The sequence below is a fragment of the Heteronotia binoei genome, chromosome 3 (assembly GCF_032191835.1).
Source record: "Heteronotia binoei isolate CCM8104 ecotype False Entrance Well chromosome 3, APGP_CSIRO_Hbin_v1, whole genome shotgun sequence".
NCBI lineage: Eukaryota > Metazoa > Chordata > Lepidosauria > Squamata > Gekkonidae > Heteronotia > Heteronotia binoei.
The window spans coordinates 101764252-101783454 of NC_083225.1; the positions used below are offsets into that span (position 1 = coordinate 101764252).

A 19203-nucleotide genomic window follows, 5' to 3' on the forward strand; every position below is an offset into this window, starting at 1 on the left:
ACGGAAGAAAAGACCCGAGCCATCGTGCAAGCCCCCGCCCCCACCTGCAAGGCGGAGCTACAAAGCTTCTTAGGATTGCTCAATTTTTACCATTCGTTCCTGCCCCACAAGGCAGCCATCGCAGAGCCACTCCACCGACTGCTGGACAAACAAGCCCCTTAGGTATGGAGCAAGCGACAGGCCGCCGCGTTCCAGGCGGTAAAAGACATCCTAGTCTCAAATGCGGTGCTCCACCACTTTGATGAGAGCCTCCCGGTCATTTTGGCTTGCGATGCATCGCCCTATGGGGTGGGCGCCGTCCTGGGGCACCAACTCCCGGACGGGAGGGAAGTACTGGTGGCATATTACTCCCGCACGCTAAACCCGGCAGAGCGTAATTACGCTCAAATTGACAAGGAGGCTCTGGCTATCGTGGCGGGGGTCCACAAGTTCAACGATTACTTGTACGGGAGGAAGTTCACCATAGCCACCGACCACAAGCCACTCTTGGGTCTACTGGCCCCGGACCACCAAACCCCACAAATCCTATCACAGCGGGTGTTAAGGTGGAACCAATTCCTCAACTCATACATGTACACACTGGTCCACCGACCGGGCAAGGCCATGGGCCACGCTGACGCACTCAGCCGCTTGCCGCTACCCGCCATGGACCCAGCCCCAGCCCCAGCACACCATGTCATGCTAGTAGAAACACTCCCGGAGCAGCCCCTTCATGCTGCCGAGGTTGCAAAAGCCACCGGGAAGAACAAAACACTGGCGAGGGTCCTCGACTGGGTGGTGAGGGGATGGCCCGAAGGGAAGATGGGGGAAGAGTTTAGGCCATACAACGTTAGGAGGGAGGAACTAGCAGCCCACAAAGGGTGCCTCTTGTGGGGAAGCAGGGTGGTGGTTCCCCCCCCCCCCGCTACAGAAGCAAGTTCTTGAGTCACTCCATGAAACCCACCCAGGTATAGTAAGGATGAAGGCCTTAGCACGGAGCTATGTCTGGTGGCCGGGGATGGACGAGGAGATAGAGAACTGGGTTCGGAGGTGCAGCGTGTGCCAGGAGTCGCGTCCCAAACCGCCCAGCGCCCCCTCCACACGATGGGAAACCAACCGGAGACCATGGTCGAGGCTCCATATAGACTTCGCAGGGCCCTTCCAGGGGCAGATCTTCTTGATCATGGTGGAAGCCTACACCAAATGGCTGGAGGTCATTCCAGTGGTGTCCACGTCATCAGCAGCAGCGATCCGAGCGCTGCGCAGGGCCCTTAGCACACATGGCATCCCAGACACAATAGTCTCTGATAACGGGGCAGCTTTTACCTCTGGGGAATTCCAGGCGTTCCTACAGAGGTACATAATCAAACACATACGGTCAGCCCCATTCCACCGGGCCACCAACGGCCAGGCAGAGTGCATGGTGCGCACCACCAAGGAAGCCCTGGGTCGGCTCGTGCAGGGCGACTGGGACCACCGGTTGGCCGCCTTCCTGTTTGATAACAGAGTTATCCCCAACCCGGTCACCGGGGTCAGCCCGGCGGAGCTCCTCATGGGGCGCAAGCTCACGACAAGGTTAGACAGGATGCACCCCGACACAGCCCCAGACATACGAGGGTCCCCTGAGATCAGGGACGCGGCCAGGGGCTTCTTTGCAGGGGAACCGGTGTTCGCCCGAAACTACGCGAAGGGCCTGGAATGGCTTGTGGGCCGAGTGCTGCGCGTACTCGGGTCTCGCCACTATGATGTGTCAACCGAGGGGGGCCAGATCCTAAGGCGGCACATCAACCAAATACGCCACCGCACCCTGCCTGAGGTCTCGACGGAAGCGGGGGAAGCAAGGCCCGGGAAGGAGCCAACGAGGGTTCTGCCAGAGGCGGCAGCACCAGAACCGATCACTCCCACACACGACTCCCCGGGGCCGGCAGAACCAGCGCGACCAACAGAGGCGGACCACCAGCCAGCAGCAACGCCACTCCCCGGAGAGACTCCAGCAACGGAAGCAGCCCCTGCACTTACACCACAAGCCGCCCCCAGGCGATCTACCCGGGAGCGCCAGGCTCCCACCTACCTACGGGACTATGTACATCAACTAGGGGGGGAGGAGTGTAGTGTATGGTGATAGCCTGATGGCAACAATACACTATTACGTTGTTACGTTGTTACGTTATTACGCAAAGGCGTTAGTCTTCTCCCAGCGCGGCTAGGAGGCGACGGGGGATGCCCCAGGCGACTCCGCGCAGCGCACAAGCACCCGCCTATCACCATCAGTGGCGGGAAATTTAACTGGCCAGGATTGGACTGGCCAGCCTGGGAGGTTGTCCCGGGTGATGTACATAAGCGGGACCCGGCCCGCATGTTCCCCCTCTCTCTCGTGTGATGTACCTGCAATAAAGTATGTTCCCTACACACGTCTCCCGGCTCGGTATATTACAGGCTCCATGTAACATTGGGAGAAAAAGGTTGAAGAAGAACTGATAAGCAAAACCATGAGGATTCCTTTCAAAAGCAGTTCCTTATTCTCTCCATACCATCATGAGTGGAACCCTAAGAGATTAAAGACTACACCCACATCTTTACTATTCTCTCCGTACCATCATGAGTGGAACCCTAAGAGATTAAAGACTACACCCACATCTGACAAATTTTTGACAGTGAATGAAAGCAAGAAAAGCCAGATTTTGCTAAAGATTCTGACTCCGAAAACCCTGCCTTCTCAGGAGCTTTAAAATAGGTAAATGTACAATTTTATCTTTTGATGCACTGTTTCATTGCTATATATCAGCGCTGCATGCATGCAAAACACCATATAGACAAGCAGGGCTTTTTTTGAGCTGGAATGCACCGGAACGCTGTTCTGGCTGGCATGGGCAGCATTCTGGCTGCCTTGGCCAGCATTCTGGCTCAGCCCAGGCAGCTTCAGGCAGCTTCTCTTTCTCTCTTCCAACTCTCTCCCCTTCCTCCCCCCCTTTCATTCATTCTTTTTTTCCCCTGTCTATTTGCTTTATTTCCCACTCCCCCACTCTTTCTTTCTTACTGTCAGTCCTTTCTGTCAATAATTCTTTTCCCTATTTGCTTTATTTTCCACTCCCCTACCCCTTCCTTCCTTCCTTCCTTCCTTCCTTCCTTCCTTCCTTCCTTCCTTCCTTCCTTCCTTCCTTCCTTCCTTCCTTCCTTCCTTCCTTCCCTCCCTCCCTAAGTGGCGGACATTGTCTTCTGAAGGACTGCTGCCTTTGAAGGTCTGGTGGGAGCAGCTACAGCTTCGGGAGGGAGGGAGAGGTGGCAGGTGGGGGGCGGGAGCTGGCTTCCACCAGTTCCACTTGCACTTAATTATCCAAGCTGGTGTGGTCTAATATTCTAATGAGTGTGTGGCCTAGTATGCTAATAAGTTAATATGCTTATATTAGAGGGTGTGGTCCAATATGCTACTGAGTTCCTGCTGGGCTTTTTCTACAAAAAAAAAAAAGCCCTGTAGACAACAGAGAATGCACAACAAAATCTCTGCATTAGAATAGGAATTTTGAGACTTGCATTAGGCCAGGGGTGTCAAACTCGTTTGTTAAGAGGGCTGAATCTGACATAAATGAGACCTTATTGGGCCAGGCCACGTCGGGTTGGGCTGGGCCATGTCGGGCCAGGCCATTTACCTATTTAAGATTAGATAGGAGAGATATAAACTTTATAAAGGACACAAACACAATTAAATACATTTTTTAAGAAACTTAAAACATTAGCACTCATTGATCTTAAAAGTGCTTTCTTTGTATTTCTCCCATGGGATCCTGGGAACTCGGCAAAGGAAGCTGTGGCTCTTTCCTTCTTTCCCCAGAGATGAGGAGGGAGAGGAGACTCATGCAATAGAAGGAAGAAAGGTTTGGCTTAGTAGCTCTGCCATGCAATTGAGTAAGCCTCGCAAAGCAAGCTGTTATGCAGAAGGAAGCAAGATATAGGGAGAAGGAAGCAGATGACAGCCAGTTGCTCGGGAGCCTGATAGGAGCCCTCCGGGGGCCTTATTTGGCCCCCGGACCGCATGTTTGACACCCCTGCATTAGGCAGTCTAATGAAAACAAACAAGTTATCCAGCACTTGACGTTATAAACATGTCCGGTGAGGTAGAAGGATTCTGTCTCTGTTTTTCAGCTGTGCTATCTTTGAATATGTTTTTAAAGTTGGGGTTTTTTTAGGTAGGATTTGCCAAACCACTTTCTGATGTTTCCTCCCGTAAGAAACAGTCCTTTTATTTAGTGAGTTCTATGGTGTCCCTGACCTTATTTTCTATGTAAGAAACTAATGTAAATTACAACTAGTAAATTACTAATATTTCACCAAACATTGTACTAAGCAACACAACAAAAACACCTTTAAAAGCAGGAAATAAACAATCCAAAAAGTGAAGAAATCTCTGACTATATTATTTAATGAAAAACATACAGAAATCTCTTCTCCTGTAAATAGTTCTTCAACGATCACAGTCTCTCTGGTGTTTCCAAAAACATTGTCCTGTGTAATAAATATGACATGAAGTGGTCAGATCTTCTTTCGTTCAATCCACTGTTGTTAATGGAAAAAATGTCTTTAGATCATCTCTTCATATAAATTGTCACTGTTTCTGCCTTACAGAGAAATCTCCATTAAATTCATATTTTCTTAAAGGGCTGCATGATAACCTTTAAACATTTTTATTAAATATAATTTGTAGGCTTTATCGCATAAAAATACTTTGTATAGCAGAACGTTTCTATGGGACTTTGGACCTATACTGCAATGGACACCACTGGCAAAAAAAAATCATGCAGCTTGGTAGCATTCTGAAGATACAACATACAAGTGACAACTCTCATGAAACTTGCAGAGAAGGGGCGTTCCTCCCACCTTTCCCCCTACTCTTTCATTCTTTCTCTATCCTGCCACCACTTCTCTTACTTTCTCCTTCATGCCTGTCACTCTTTTTTTCCTCTCCCATCACTCTTTCTCTCTCCACCCTGCCCTCTACCGGTGCTCCCTCTAAGCTGTGGAGTCTTGTGAGCAAAAATTCTATTTTGTGATAAGATTGCCAGGTCTGACTCAGAAAATATCTGAGGACTTTGGGGGTGGAGTCAGGAGACTTTGGGGTGGAGCAAGGGGTAGAGTTGTGACAAGCACCGTGCTCTTTTTAAATGCCTTCCCTTCATTGGAAATAATGGAAGATGGGGACACTTATTTTGGGGTTCATAGAATTGGATCTCTTGGTCCAATCTTTTTGAAACTTGGGGGGGGGGGTGAGGCTATGCTGAAAATGTGATATCTCTGCCTCAAAAATCAATCCCTTCCAGAGCCCCAGATACCCATGGCTTGATTCTCCATTATACCTAATGGAGATGTCTCCATAGGATACAATGGAGTGCCCAGTGGACATTCAACCCCCCATTGCTTTCTAATAATCTTGAAGCAGGGGGAGGGCATCCAAACCAGGGGATCCCCTGCCCCCCACTGGGGATTGTATCAACCCCACAGAATGTATAGTAGAAATATCCCCCAAAAACTGGGGAAATAACGATAAATAATCAAAGCATAAATAATGTGGGTGATCCATGTATTGCGACTTTTGAAAAGATGGTATTGAGGACCTGAAGTCAGCAGAAGATTCTTTCTGCTCTTCATGGAAAAATTTAAATTTAAGACAAAGACTGGCCATTGAGAACTTACAGAATGACTCTACTATGTGATTAAGCTGGCTGATAAGGGTGAGGCGGTTGTTGTTCAGAATACATTAGATTATACAAATGAAGTGAGAAGACAGCTGTCTGATGAGACAACACACACTGCTTAAAGTCGACCCAACTAGGCATATACAAAATGTGATTAAAGTAGTTCTGGTAGAAGCGGAATAGTTGGATATTATAAATAGTGTTCCCTAGAGAGCGCTGCGCTCAGGGACACAAAATCTACTGTCCATCCCTGGACCAAAGGAGGCCAGGCTATGCTCCACAAGGGCTAGGGCCTTCTTGGTGGCAGCACCAGAAATGTGGAATGCCCTCCCGAAGGCCATAAGGCCCCTGCAGAATCTCTCTACCTTCCGCAGGGCCTGAAAAACAGAACTGTTCCAATAGGCCTTTACCATCTGAGTCTGGAGAGGACTGCCATCCCACATCTCTAAAGAGCTATGATTATTATATGGTCACCATCAGGAAAAAGAACCCACCTATATTGAAGACAGCACCATAGAATGTATTAGAATGTTTTAATTGCAATTGTATTTTATTGGTTTTTAAACTGAAAGTGTAAACATCTGAACTGACTGTTAGCCACCCTGAGTCCGCTTGCGGAGAGGACAGGATAGAAATTTAAGGTAAATAAATAAATAATAAAACTTTGAGTTTTTTGTTTAATGAGTCACTTAGGATTCCAGTGATCTATACGCTCCCAAAGGTTCATAAAGGAATCCTATCTCCTCCAGGAAGACCAATTGTTTCGGGGTTCAATTCTATATTAGAACCTTTGGCTAAATATGTAGACTCTTTTTTGAAGCCCTTTGTTCTCCAGATTCCGTCATATATCAAAGACAGTAAAGATTTTATTTTGAAAATTGAAGGGAGGAATATCCCGGATGATGCTTGTCTCTCTTAACTCTTGATGTTACATCTTTATATACATGCATCCCGGATGAAGCTAGATTAATAGTAGAGGAAACTTTGCAGATGAGAAATGATCCACATCCACCCACTTTTTTCCTCATGGAATTGACTGATATAATATTTGAGAAGAACTATTTTAGATTTGATGATGAGTTTTTCTTACAAAAACGGGGGGGGGGGGCGCTATGGGCAGCAGTCTGGCGTCTTCGTTGCCAACTTGTACATGGCACGCCTGGAGAGAGATATATCTGCAACTCTCGTAACCCTTTTTTTGAGAATATTTTGTTATACTTTCGCTTTATTGATGATTTGTTTCTTATGATTGTCATCAGATTGTAACTTCTTTAATAGACTGGATGAATACTGTACATCCTGATATTAGGTTTACAGGAAAGAGTGATAGAGTAGAGGTACCATTCTTGGACCTTAGAGTCTATAGAACAGACACCAATCAGTTAGCGGTTAAATATAAAAAAACCTTTAGATCAGAGCTCTTTCCTCCACTACCATGCTCCTTTCATCCCTTACATTTGAGAGAAAGCCTTCCATACAGCCAATTATTGAGGATTAAAAACTCCACAGAAGAACAGGATTATATTAGAGATCGGGATATTTTGGCACAAGATTTTGTTAAATGGGGTTTTCCCATCCATATAGTTAAAGAGGCTGTATGAAAGGTTGATAATGTTACTAGGACACAGTTATTTTTGAATACAGAAGTGAGAACAGAAAATAGGGTGGTGTGTGCCTTTGACCACACCCCTTTTCCCAACAAAATTAGGGCTATTGTAAATAAATATTGGCACATCCTGAATGAGATTCCAGGATGTAGCAATTAACCACTTATCGGACTAAGAAAAACATACTACATCATTGGTGATTTAATTGTGCATTCAGATATTGGTGGACGGAGATCTGATGTTAATGATCCAGTCATTGGGAATTTTCCCTGTGGAAGATGTAAAGTGTGTCCTCTAGCAATTCAGACCAAAGAATTTGAGCATCCAGGTAGTGGCACTAAGATTAAATTAAAACACTTCTCCATGCGTTCTTCTCATCACGTGGTCTACGCAATTCTGTGTGGATGTGGGAGGGTCTACATAGGGAACACTACTAGGCAGATAAGGGTCAGGATCCTGTAGCACCAATCTCGAGTGTGCATGAAAAACATGGAGGTTCTGCTTATGGAGCACTATGCGTCTAACCATCATAATGAAATGACATGAGATTCTGCGTTCTTTATAAATATCAAGGAAGCAATAAAACTCAAGAGGAAATACAAAAGATTCTTCTTAGAGAGGTAGCAGCTTAATTTTTAAAATGAATTCTCTTGAGCCCACAAGTCTTAACTCTGCGTCGGAATTATCTTGTTTTTTATAATAATAATAAAATATTGAGTTTCTTTACATTACTAGGGACCTAGGAAGCCAGCTTGTTTGTTAATTTTGCCTGTAGGTTAAGTCTTGAACAGCTGTTTCCAAATAAGGAGATTTATGGGAATTCCCAACTGTATTCAATGGGACCCTGAAGACTTACACTGGCCCTCCGATGTCCCTGCAGCTGAACCCCACCGTGCAGCCCATAAGGTTGAAGGTCCAGCATGTCCCCTTCACCCTAAAACCTAAGATAGAGGGGGAGCTAGACTGCCTCGTGGCACAAGGGATATAGCCGGTCGCCAATATGCGATGGGAGACCCCCATCATCACCCCAGTGAAGCCCAATGGAAGTGTCTGCATCTGCGCAGACTACAAATGCACAATCAATAAGGTGCTGCGGAATCACACCTACCCAGTCCCTGTGGTCAGTCATGTTCTGGCTTCGCTGGTGGGGGCTAAGATTTTTGGCAAATTGGATCTGGCCCAAGCATACCAGCAGCTCCCAGTGGATGCCACCAGGGCCAAGGCCCAAACTATCATGACACACAGGGGCGCTTTCTGAATCAAGCGCCTCCAGTTTGGGGTCAGCGTGGCCCTGAGGATTTTCCAGAACTTAATGGACTCTCTTAAAAGGCAACACCAGAGTCCAGCCATTCTTTGACGATGTGCAGATTGCCACTGTGCATCCCTGGACCAAAGGAGGCTAGGTTGCAGCTGACGTGAGCTAGGGCCTTCTTGGTGGCAGCACCAGAATTGTGGAATGCTCTCCCGGAGGCCATAAGGGCCCTGCGGGATCTCTTTACTTTCCGCAGGGCCTGTAAGACCGAACTGTTTCGACAGGCCTTTGAGATCTAACCGGGAGAGAGCTGCTACCCTACATCATTATAGAGCACTATATGATCACCGCTTATATTATATTATATTGTATTGTGGAGATACAGCACCATGTAATGAAATGTTTTAAATAATTTTAAATTGTAATTTTAATTGGTTTTAATCTGTAAAAATGAATGTTGTTAGCCGCCCTGAGTCCGCTTGCGGAGAGGGCGAGATAGAAATTTAAAGTAATAAATAAATAAATAAACTTGGCCGGCTTGAAGATGAAGCAAGAAAAGTGCCTCCTGGGGGCCCCTAAAATTGACTTTCTGGGATACACAGTGGATGCTATCCACCAAGCATGGGACAAGATCATGGCCATCTGCAATGCACCAGCCTCCACCAACAAAGCAGAGTTACAGGCATTCCTCAGCCTCTTTACTTTTACCACACCTTCCTTCCTCACAAGGCAGCAGTTGCCGAGTCTCTCCACAGGCTTCTGAGCAAGAGGGCTCCCTGGGTTTGGGGCCGCCGGCAAGCCGCCACCTTCCAGGCAGTAAAGAACCTCTTAATTTCCAATAGCTTGCTGGTGCACTTCAATGAATGGCTGCCCGTTGTTCTGGCCTGCGATGCCTCTCCCTACGGGGTGGGTGCCGCCTTGGCCCATCGGCTGCCAGATAGCCACGAGGTCCCAGTAGCTTACTACTCAAGGACTTTGCAAAAACCGGAGCACAACTATGCGCAAATTGACAAGGGACTGGCCATAGTGGTGGGGGTAAAGAAGTTTCATGACTATCTCTATGGCTGGCCCTTCACCATCTTGATGGACCATAAACCTTTGCTCAGCCTCTTTGCCCCCAACTGCCAGACGCCCCAGGTCTTACGGTGGTCCATCTTCCTGGACAGGTACCAATACACTCTCCAGTACTGACTGGGGAAAGTGATGGGCCACATGGACGCCCTGAGCTGCCTGCCACTGCCAGCGGGGGACTCGGTTCCAGCGCACCAGATCCTCCTTTTCAAGTCCCTCCCAGATTGGCCAGTTCATGCCAAGGACATTGCTCACCTGTCGTCTAAAGACCGGATCCTCTCCCACATTTTGGACTGGGGATGGAGGGGATGGCCCACCAGTGAGGTGGGCCAAGATTTTACAGATTTTATTTTTTGGGAGGGACGGTAGCTCAGTGGCAGTGCATCTGCTTGGTAAGCAGAAGGTCCCAGGTTCAATCCCTGGCATCTCCAAAAAAGGGTCCAGGCAAATTGGTGTGAAAAATCTCAGCTTGAGACCCTGGAGAGCCGCTGCCAGTCTGAGAAGACAATACTGACTTTGATGGACTGAGGGTCTGATTCAGTGTAAGGTAGCTTCAGATGTTCAGATGTACAGCTTATGCGTCCTGCCAGAACAAACTTTCTGTACACAAGGGGTGTCTTATGTGGCGGAGTATGGTGGTGGTGCCCCTGGCCCTGCACCAGCGAGTCCAGACAGTGCTGCATAAGACCCATCTGGGGATTGTATGAATGAAGGCACTCGGCCACAGCTATGTATGGTGGCCCAGGATCAATGACACCATCAAGTCTTGGGTCACCCATTGCCAACCCTGCCAGGGGACCCAGCCGGCTCCACCTCATGCCCCAGCTCAACACTGGTGGTCTCGCCTGCATCTGGATTTTGCGGGGCCCTTCCAGGGACAGACTTATCGTGGACTCACACTCCAAATGGCTGGAAGTGGTTCCTGTAGCATCAACATCCTCCCAAGACGCCATTGGAGCGTTCTGCCAGGTTTTCGTCATGCACAGTCTGCCAGACACCCTTGTTTTGGACAATGGGACGGCTTTCATGTCTGTTGTTCCAAGACTTTTGTGCCTAGAACCTGATTAGACACATCAGGTCAGCCACACAGTCATGAATGACCAGGCAGAAAGGATGGTGCGACCGACTAAGAAATCGCTCCACTGCATCATTCAAGGCGACTGGGAGGCCCATCTTGCTGAGTTTCTATTGTCCCAGCATGCTATCCCCTGCACCATCATGGCAGTAGCCCAGCGGAACTCTTAATGGACCAGCAGTTGTCCACCCTACTGGAGCAGTTACACCTAGGCCAAGCCCTGGACTTACAAGAAATGCCGGAGGTGCTCTGGGTGCCCAGCGGGTTTGATACCAGGGACTTGGTTTATGTGAAGAACTTTGGGGGTGACCCAGCTTGGATTCCAGCCAGGGTCGCCAGGGTTTTAGGGTCTGTCTCTTACGAGGTGACCATGGAAGGCAGGTCCACCTTTAGGTGGCACATTGACCAGCTGAGTCCCACGTGGCCCTGGTAGACAAGGTTGAGGACAATAGCTTTGATGACCAGCCAGCTGTCACGCCACCTCCACCAACCAGGGCCGAGCCATTAGCCACCGAGGACTCCAAGTCACCAGTTGAGACTTCAGCATCGCCGGCCCCTCCACTCACCACGCCGGAAGTGGCAACCGCTCCTCCGCCCACTCTGGCACTCAGGCAGTCCATGCAGGAGCGCCGCAAGCCTGCCTACCTCCGAGACTATGTACCTAAAAAAGAGAGCTATGATCACTGCAACACCATCTGCAACATCATCTCCTCCTTGCTTTGATCCCATTATATTATATGTATAGTTCCTAGATTTCTCCGTTAGAAATCTGGTTTATCCCTTCAAATACAGCTTCCTAGTAACTCCTGAGATTGTCCAAAATTCAATCTCTCTTAACTCCCTATCTCTATCTCCTTTCAGAAAACACTGACTCCAAATGTCTCCTCTCTCAGGAAGCAACTCCTTAACTACTGAACCAAACCAAAGACCAAATGCAAAAGACCCTTTCCCCTTCAGAACAGCTGTTTTTATTTCTCTAACAGCTGATGCTAGCTAGTCAGAGGGTGTATAGAGCAACCACAATATATTAGCTCTCCACTCATGGGAAGATTAAACTCCCTGACTCATGAGACAAGCAGTATTTTAAAAGTCTGCTTTCCTAGTACAATCTGTCATGGCTAGCTTCTTTGTTTTCTTGTTGCTTAGCTATAAAAGTGGTACTGCATACTGAATTATTCTAATTATTTAATCAGAATTAGAAATCAGACTCTAGCACGTTATGGATTTAACACAGAAAATATAATAATGGCTGGTCCTACAAAGCCCATAATATATCACTGTTGTTTTGGAATTCACCTGAAGAATCTCTTGCACTGCCTTGCAGGATTCCTCTGTGCTGGATGCAAGAATTACTTCTTTTTGAAGACCAAGACCACTAGGCCTTACCACCAATGCAGGAAAATCTGCACTTTAAATAAAGATAGGGCAGAATAGAGGTAAGTAAAATATTCAAAATGTATTGTAAAAGTTTTCTTTTTAAAAAGACCTGGAAAGCCACATTTGACAAGGCAAAGTAGTACTATGACACAATTAATATCATCCTCAGATGTTTTTATTTTACTTCATTATTATCCTACCTTTCCCCCAATAAGGAAGCAGTTCATATCATTCTCCTTTACTCCATTTCATTTTTACAACAACCCTGTGAGGTAGGTTAGGTAGAGAATGTTTGACTGGCCCAAGGTTGAAACGCTTGGGACTCTTTAGCTTGGAGAAACGTCGACTGCGGGGTGACATGATAGAGGTTTACAAGATAATGCATGGGATGGAGAAAGTAGAGAAAGAAGTACTTTTCTCCCTTTCTCACAATACAAGAACTCGTGGGCATTCGATGAAATTGCTGAGCAGAAAGGTTAAAACGGATAAAAGGAAGTACTTCTTCACCCAAAGGGTGATTAACATGTGGAATTCACTGCCACAGGAGGTGGTGGCGGCCACAAGTATAGCCACCTTCAAGAGGGGGTTAGATAAAAATATGGAGCACAGGTCCATCAGTGGCTATTAGCCACAGTGTATGTGTGTATATAAATTTTTTTGCCACTGTGTGACACAGAGGCCGTTTTCACACTCACGTTTTACTGGCGCCACGACCCTCCTGACGCCAGCGAATCTGCATGGATTTCGCACCAGAAGCGCCGGCGCTCCCAGAAGCGCCGGCTACTTCCGTCGCTAAGCCAGCGCAAACGGAAATCGCAAAGATGCAGGAAAACGTTTGCGCTGGCTTAGCGACGGAAGTAGCCGGCGCTTCTGGGAGCGCCGGCGCTTCTGGTGCGAAATCCATGCAGATTCGCCGGCGTCAGGAGGGTCGTGGCGCCAGTAAAACGTGAGTGCGAAAACACCCAGAGTGTTGGACTTGATGGGCCGTTGGCCTGATCCAACATGGCTTCTCTTATGTTCTTATGTTCTTAAGGTCACCCAGCAAGCTTCCATGGCAGTGATTTGAACATGGGTCTCACAGATCCTAGTCCAATCACTATGCCATGGTGGTTTACAATATAAAGGTTATGGTTTACCTTTCTCAAACTTCAGCAGTCCAGAGACCAACATTTTCATTTTTAAAAAATTGGAGGCTGGCTGAACAGGTCTGGGAAAGGGGAAGAAGGAACTTGTAGAAATGCTCATATAAATAGAAAAGACCAGCATCACTCAAAACTGGAACTTTCCAGTACTTAATTGAAACCACTATTGGCAAGTATTGACCAGGGATGCAGGGTTGTGTCTCTATGATTGGATTACCAACTCCAGGTTTGGAAATGTGATACCTTTGAGTCCACCTTCCAACGCTGCCATTTTCTCCAGGGGAACTGACCTCTGTACTCTAGAGGTCTATTGTAGTTCTTGGAAAACTCCAGTCCCAACCTGCAAGTTAGCAGCCCTACTCAATTTTATGAGTTTCTGCCAATAGAAAGGGAGCAGCCAATTGTGTCCCTTCCCCTGAAGCAGAGGTTCTTGGCCTCCATTCCTAGAAAACTGTGAGGGTCCAGTTTTCGTGTTGGCTGAATGAGTGCAAGAGATGCTTGCCATCCCATCCCTTACAAAGGACATGCAAACACTTGGAGTACTTTCAGCGGTCCCTGGACCCCAATTTGAGTAATCCTAATCTACTATATTTTATCTTGCCCTTTACCACAGCACATATGGTTCTCTCCTTCTCCTTTATGCTATTTCTATAACAGATAATCATGTTTCACAGTATTAGTCCACAGAAAGGAATGAGTGCAATTAACAAGACACACTGAAATTCTGTGAAAACCTTATTACCATGATGCAACATCTCATAGCTATTTCAACATGACTATTGTTTTTTGGCCACCTGTGAATCAGCTTATGATTTGTCCAGCTTGTAGAATTACATTACATTATGTGATTATAAGCAATAAGCAATTAATAGCAAGCTGAGAAAAACAACATTTACCTGGTAATAAAAGTGCAAGCTTCTTTGGGACTGGTAAATGCTCTCCACCTTGCTGTTGGAATTCCATGACGATCAAGAAAGGCTTTAGCAAAACTCCTGTTTGTTCCCAATTGTGCTGCCTTGGCTGTTGGCCCAAAACATCTAATTCCAGCTGCTACCAAGTCATCAACAATTCCTAATAATGGAATACTGACAGGTTCAGTTAAACTGAAATAACAGAATACTGACAGGCTCAGTTAGAACTTCCTAGATTGCCTTTAAGAAGAAAAGCTTAAGAGCTTCAGGTTTTTTGTTTGTTTTTTAAGAAAAAGGAAGATAAGTAAGCGAATATGAAAGGTGTAAACAGAAAATACTATATGTTGTCAAAGGCTATCTCCCAAATACTATATGTTGTTGAACTACTATCTCCCAAAATGCTAGAACTTGGAAGTTATCTAATTAAATTGATTGGCAATAGGTTTAGGATCATGAAAAGTATTTCTTGATTCATGTCAGGTAGGACATAATGATACCTCTTCAGAAAGTTGGTGGTAAAATAGCAGCATTGCTGCCATTAATGCAGACTCATGGCCTCAATTCACAGGTTTTTAAGGATTTTGTAGGGTTTCTGGACTTTGTAAAACCAACCTGACCAAATATAACCACAGAATCAAAGACATGAGTGTATGCTACACCATTTAAAGATATTAAAAGATCTTTAAAAATTATTACCAGTTCCCAGCTTTATAATTGCCTGTTACAATTCATACCCACTTTTTTGGCTACCAGCAGAACTAGACAAATTCATGTGGACTAAGTTGATCAGTGGTTAGTAGCCAGGACAACCTAAGAATAAAGTTCCAAGGCAGGATATCTCTGATTACCAGATCCTATGGACAGACAGGGATAATGGTCTCTATTATGTTGTGCTTGTAGACTTCCAAGGGTTATCTTGCTGACCAATGCTGAATGGGGATCCGGCATGACAATTCTTAGTGTGAGTTTATAAATCACATTTGTTTTACCAGAGTCAACAGAGGACCACAGGCATGTGCTCAGGCTTGGTAGTAATGACTTTTGATTCTGTACAGTTTGTTCCTTGAGGCTATATGCAAACTATCCTGTCCAGAGCTCCAAAACAGTAAACAATGAGCTTGGTGTCTTCTGTAAAATACTTGACAGTTGGAACTAGGCCTGCCATCTGTATCATATTTCAAATAACAGTTCCTTATTTACTTATTTCAGAAATACTAATGGAAAAGAAGAAAAACATTCTAAGTGTAAAATTCAGCTTTAATCAATTATAAGGATTCTAATAAAATACTGGTAATAGTCTCAACTTTTTCTTATAGTCTAAGAATGAATTCCTCATTTTGGAGGAGCTTTTTAGATGGCAGCCACCAAACTGCCTCATCCCCTTTGGCTTTATGCTTAACCCGGTGCCCTCTAGTAATTACTAGGTCCCTTACTCTGTGCTGTGACACCTCTGCTCAATACTGGACTTCTTATCAGGGATTTTTTTTTGAGCAGGAACACAGTTCTGACTGGCTTGGTGTCAGGGGGTGTGGCCACTTATATGTAAATGAATTCCTGCTGGGCTTTTTCTACACCCCCCCCTGCTTCTTATGTTTCACTTAAAATCAAGTCCTTAAAATCCATCCCCCCTCCGCCCCCCCCCCACATCTGACTTGTTCTCATCTTACCAGCTGCAAGTAGAGCTTCTGGTCCAGCAATCACAAGTCCGATGTTATGATCTTTACAGAACTGGGCAAGGATAGTAGGATTACTAATTAAAACAGCTGAAATAGATAGGAGAGGTTAATAATTAACACCATATTCCTAGATGTCGGTAAAGGAACATTGTACAAAGCCTCAAGATAGCACAAAGACACATATTATTTGCCTGATGTTTCACGGTCAAGCTATTCCCAGAATAGTGTGAAAGCAGACCATAGGGAAGGTCCTCATTACACAGAATGACAACAAATTCTAGTAGCCCACTACTTGGATTGGAGATTTACAGCATTTTTATAACATTTGCTTTATGTACAAACATATAAGCAGAGCATAGATGCAGGCAAAGAATCGCTTTTATATGGCAGTTTGATCCCTCCCCTGATCAAGTGCCACCAGCAAAAAGATCCTGCACCCCAATGTGCTTCACTCCACTCACAGTTCTTTTCTCCTTCCAGATCCAACTTTTTTCTATTACTGTTTTATCCTACTCTTCCATCAAGAAACTCAAGGTAGTATACATGATTCTGCCCTCCTTCATTTAATTTTACTGAGAGAAGTTGAATGACCCAAATTCTGAACGGAGATTGGACCCTTCTGACACTCTACCATTACATCCCATTGGGAGGCATGACCCAAGCAAAACAGACTTTGCTGTTAAGGTGTTTTTAGGTTTTGGTGTGGTTAGATCATTACAGAGCAAACAAATCATTTATGAAAGAGATATAATGCTACGTTACAAAATCTGTCTCACACGCAGCTTTGAAGAATGTAATTATCTTTTTCATGTGATTGTAACTATATAAATTTGTCTGGCTCTTGAATTGCAGTTTTAAAAATCGCCCTATCAACAACATTTGGTTGGCTGCCGAGGGCAAAATAAAGTTCCTTAGTGGGCCGTGTGGGTTGGTCAGACCTGATCTGGAGAACTTGAAATGCACTGCAAATGGAAGGAGCGTGAATTTTTTATTATGTAGAGTTTTGCATCTTCGCATACACCTTTTGGCTAGTTAGTTTATATTACATATTTTGCATGAGACATGATGTTTCCCAATGTGAATTTATTCACAATAAACTGATATCAGTTTAACATAACACATTTCTTCACTCTGTCTAGTTATGATCTTTTTACCTGAATTGGAGATTTTCCCACTATTAGCTGTTCCAGCATTTCCTGGGGCAACTAGTACTTGTTTTACATGTGGTGAATGTGCTAATTTCCAAGCTAGAGCATGTTCTCTGCCTCCACTTCCAAGCACAAGCACTCGATCAGCCATCTGTATGAATGAAACCAGGGATACCATGTCTTAATTACAGGAATAACATCTTAATCCTGAACACTGGAAGTAAAACTAGTTTGTATACATTGGTCTTGATCCAAACCAGTCATTATAGTGATACTCTAGGAATTTCCAATGGTCTGTATGGTAAAGACAATACAGGCTAGGGAAGGCAATCTAGAATGTTACTCAGAAGTATCATCTCATCTTCCCTGAACTCTGCCCCCCTAGGCATGGTCCCCAGAATCTCACAGCATTTGCCAAGACAGTGTTCAGAACCCTATGTTTGGTGGAGAAAACTCTCCACTGAATCTTCTTTGGCGGGCAATTTTAAAGTCTTTGTGACAGATGCCATATGTGACATCTGTATGTTGACGCTCTCTCTTCCCCCAAATCTAGAATAGTTATGAGCTTTGCTCATCTCTGAGTAATGATTTTTGTGATTCGACTGAATTCTCAAAACAGGACAGGTCTATTTCTTCTGAAATATAGGGATATTTCCATAACAAGGATAAGTTAGCTGCTTTATAGACACCACTTTTATTTCTTTACTTTTATTTTTGTTATTATAGTCTGTATTCCTCAGAGAGACTCAAGGCAGAGTACACATAGTGAATCAGTATAATCAACAAAATGGGACATTCAATAGCTAATGCATTAGGATTTTGGAAGTCTGTCACCATCAGAATAACTGAAGCATTGCATAAGTATTCAGATGATACATTAAGCAGTAAAGAAATTACATAAACAGAATCCTTCTTACAATTAGCTATATACAGCAGTATAGACCACAGACGCAATCATTTATCCAGGCAAGTCTGTAAAACAATTTTTACCTAATATCTGTTCAGAAAAGTCATCTTGAATAGTTTACTTTTGCATGGTTTACAGAAAGCCAGGTGCAGTGGGAGCCTTCCTGACCTCTTTAGACAAGGCAGGAGCCACAGCAGAGAAAGCATGTCTACAGGCAGTTGTTGATTTCATAGAATCATAGAGCTGGAAGGTACCTCCAAGGTCATTTAGTCCAACCCCCTGAACAATGCAGGAACTTTACAAATACATCCGCCCACACACATACATCCTCCAGTAAGCCCTGCCCTATGCCCAAAAGATGGCAAAAACCTCCAAGATCCCTGGTCAAACTGGCCTGGAGAAAAATTGCTGACTGATCCCAAAGTGGCAATCAGGATTTCACTGGGCATGTAAGCAAGGGCCACAAAAACTAAGAATTAATGCCCTCCTTCTCATGATCTGCCTAATTCACAGAATCAGCATTGCTGCCAGATGGACATCTAGCCTCTGCTTAGAAACCTCCAAGGAAGGAGAGCCCACCACCTCTTGAGGAAACCTGTTCCACTGAGAAACCACTCTGTCAGGAAATTCATCCTAATGTTGAACCACTCTGTCAGGAAGTTCATCCTAATGTTTTGATTCAATTTCAACCCACTGGATCTGGTCTGACTTTCTGGGGCAACAGAAAACAATTCTGCACTATCCTCTATATGACAGCCCTTCAAGTACTTGAAGATGGTGATCATATCACCTCTCAGTTGTCTCCTCTCTAGGCTAAACATATGCAGCTCGTTCAACCTTTCCTCATAGGAAAGGTTTGCAGGATGGCGCCTGCAGAAACCCTTGCTGACTTGAGTGAAGTTGTCATGGTGGAAGCATCTAAGACTCCTGTGAGTACCCTTTGGGATGGTATTATGTTAGGGACAATCCCAGACAAGTGTAATGATCAAAAAAGCTCTTTGGTGCTGGGTAGGAGTACTTCCCTCTCATGGATTGCTACCTTGACGTGGCAAGAAGGCTTGAGCGGTTCAGGGAGGCTGTGGGCTATGCCATGCAGGGCCCCCCAAGATGGACAGGCCACAGTTGAGAACCCAGACAAAATGTGATCCACTGGAGAAGGAAATGGCAACCTATTCCATTATCCTTGTCAAGAAAACCCAATGGACAGCAACAAAAGACTAAAAGATATGACACTGGAAGATGAGCCCTTCAGGTCAGAAGGTGCCCAATATGCTACTGGGGAAGAAGAACGGAGGGCAAATCCAAGTAACCACAGAAAGAGTGAAGCGGCTGGGCCAAAGCCAAAAGGACGCTCAACTGTAGATGTGTCTG

General features: G+C 45.3%; 1 protein-coding gene across 1 annotated transcript in view; it reads right to left on the reverse strand.

Annotated features, from left to right (window-relative positions):
* Positions 1-19203, reverse strand: part of LOC132568957 (trifunctional purine biosynthetic protein adenosine-3-like) — a 68232-nt gene that overhangs the window by 43919 nt on the left and 5110 nt on the right. Inside the window, exons 2-6 of the mRNA XM_060235137.1 lie at positions 16932-17076; positions 15769-15864; positions 14087-14261; positions 11968-12079; positions 4411-4479 (exon numbers count right to left, since the gene is read on the reverse strand). Coding sequence (XP_060091120.1) covers positions 4411-4479; positions 11968-12079; positions 14087-14261; positions 15769-15864; positions 16932-17076 — 597 coding nt within the window. The remainder of the gene's footprint in view (positions 1-4410; positions 4480-11967; positions 12080-14086; positions 14262-15768; positions 15865-16931; positions 17077-19203) is intronic.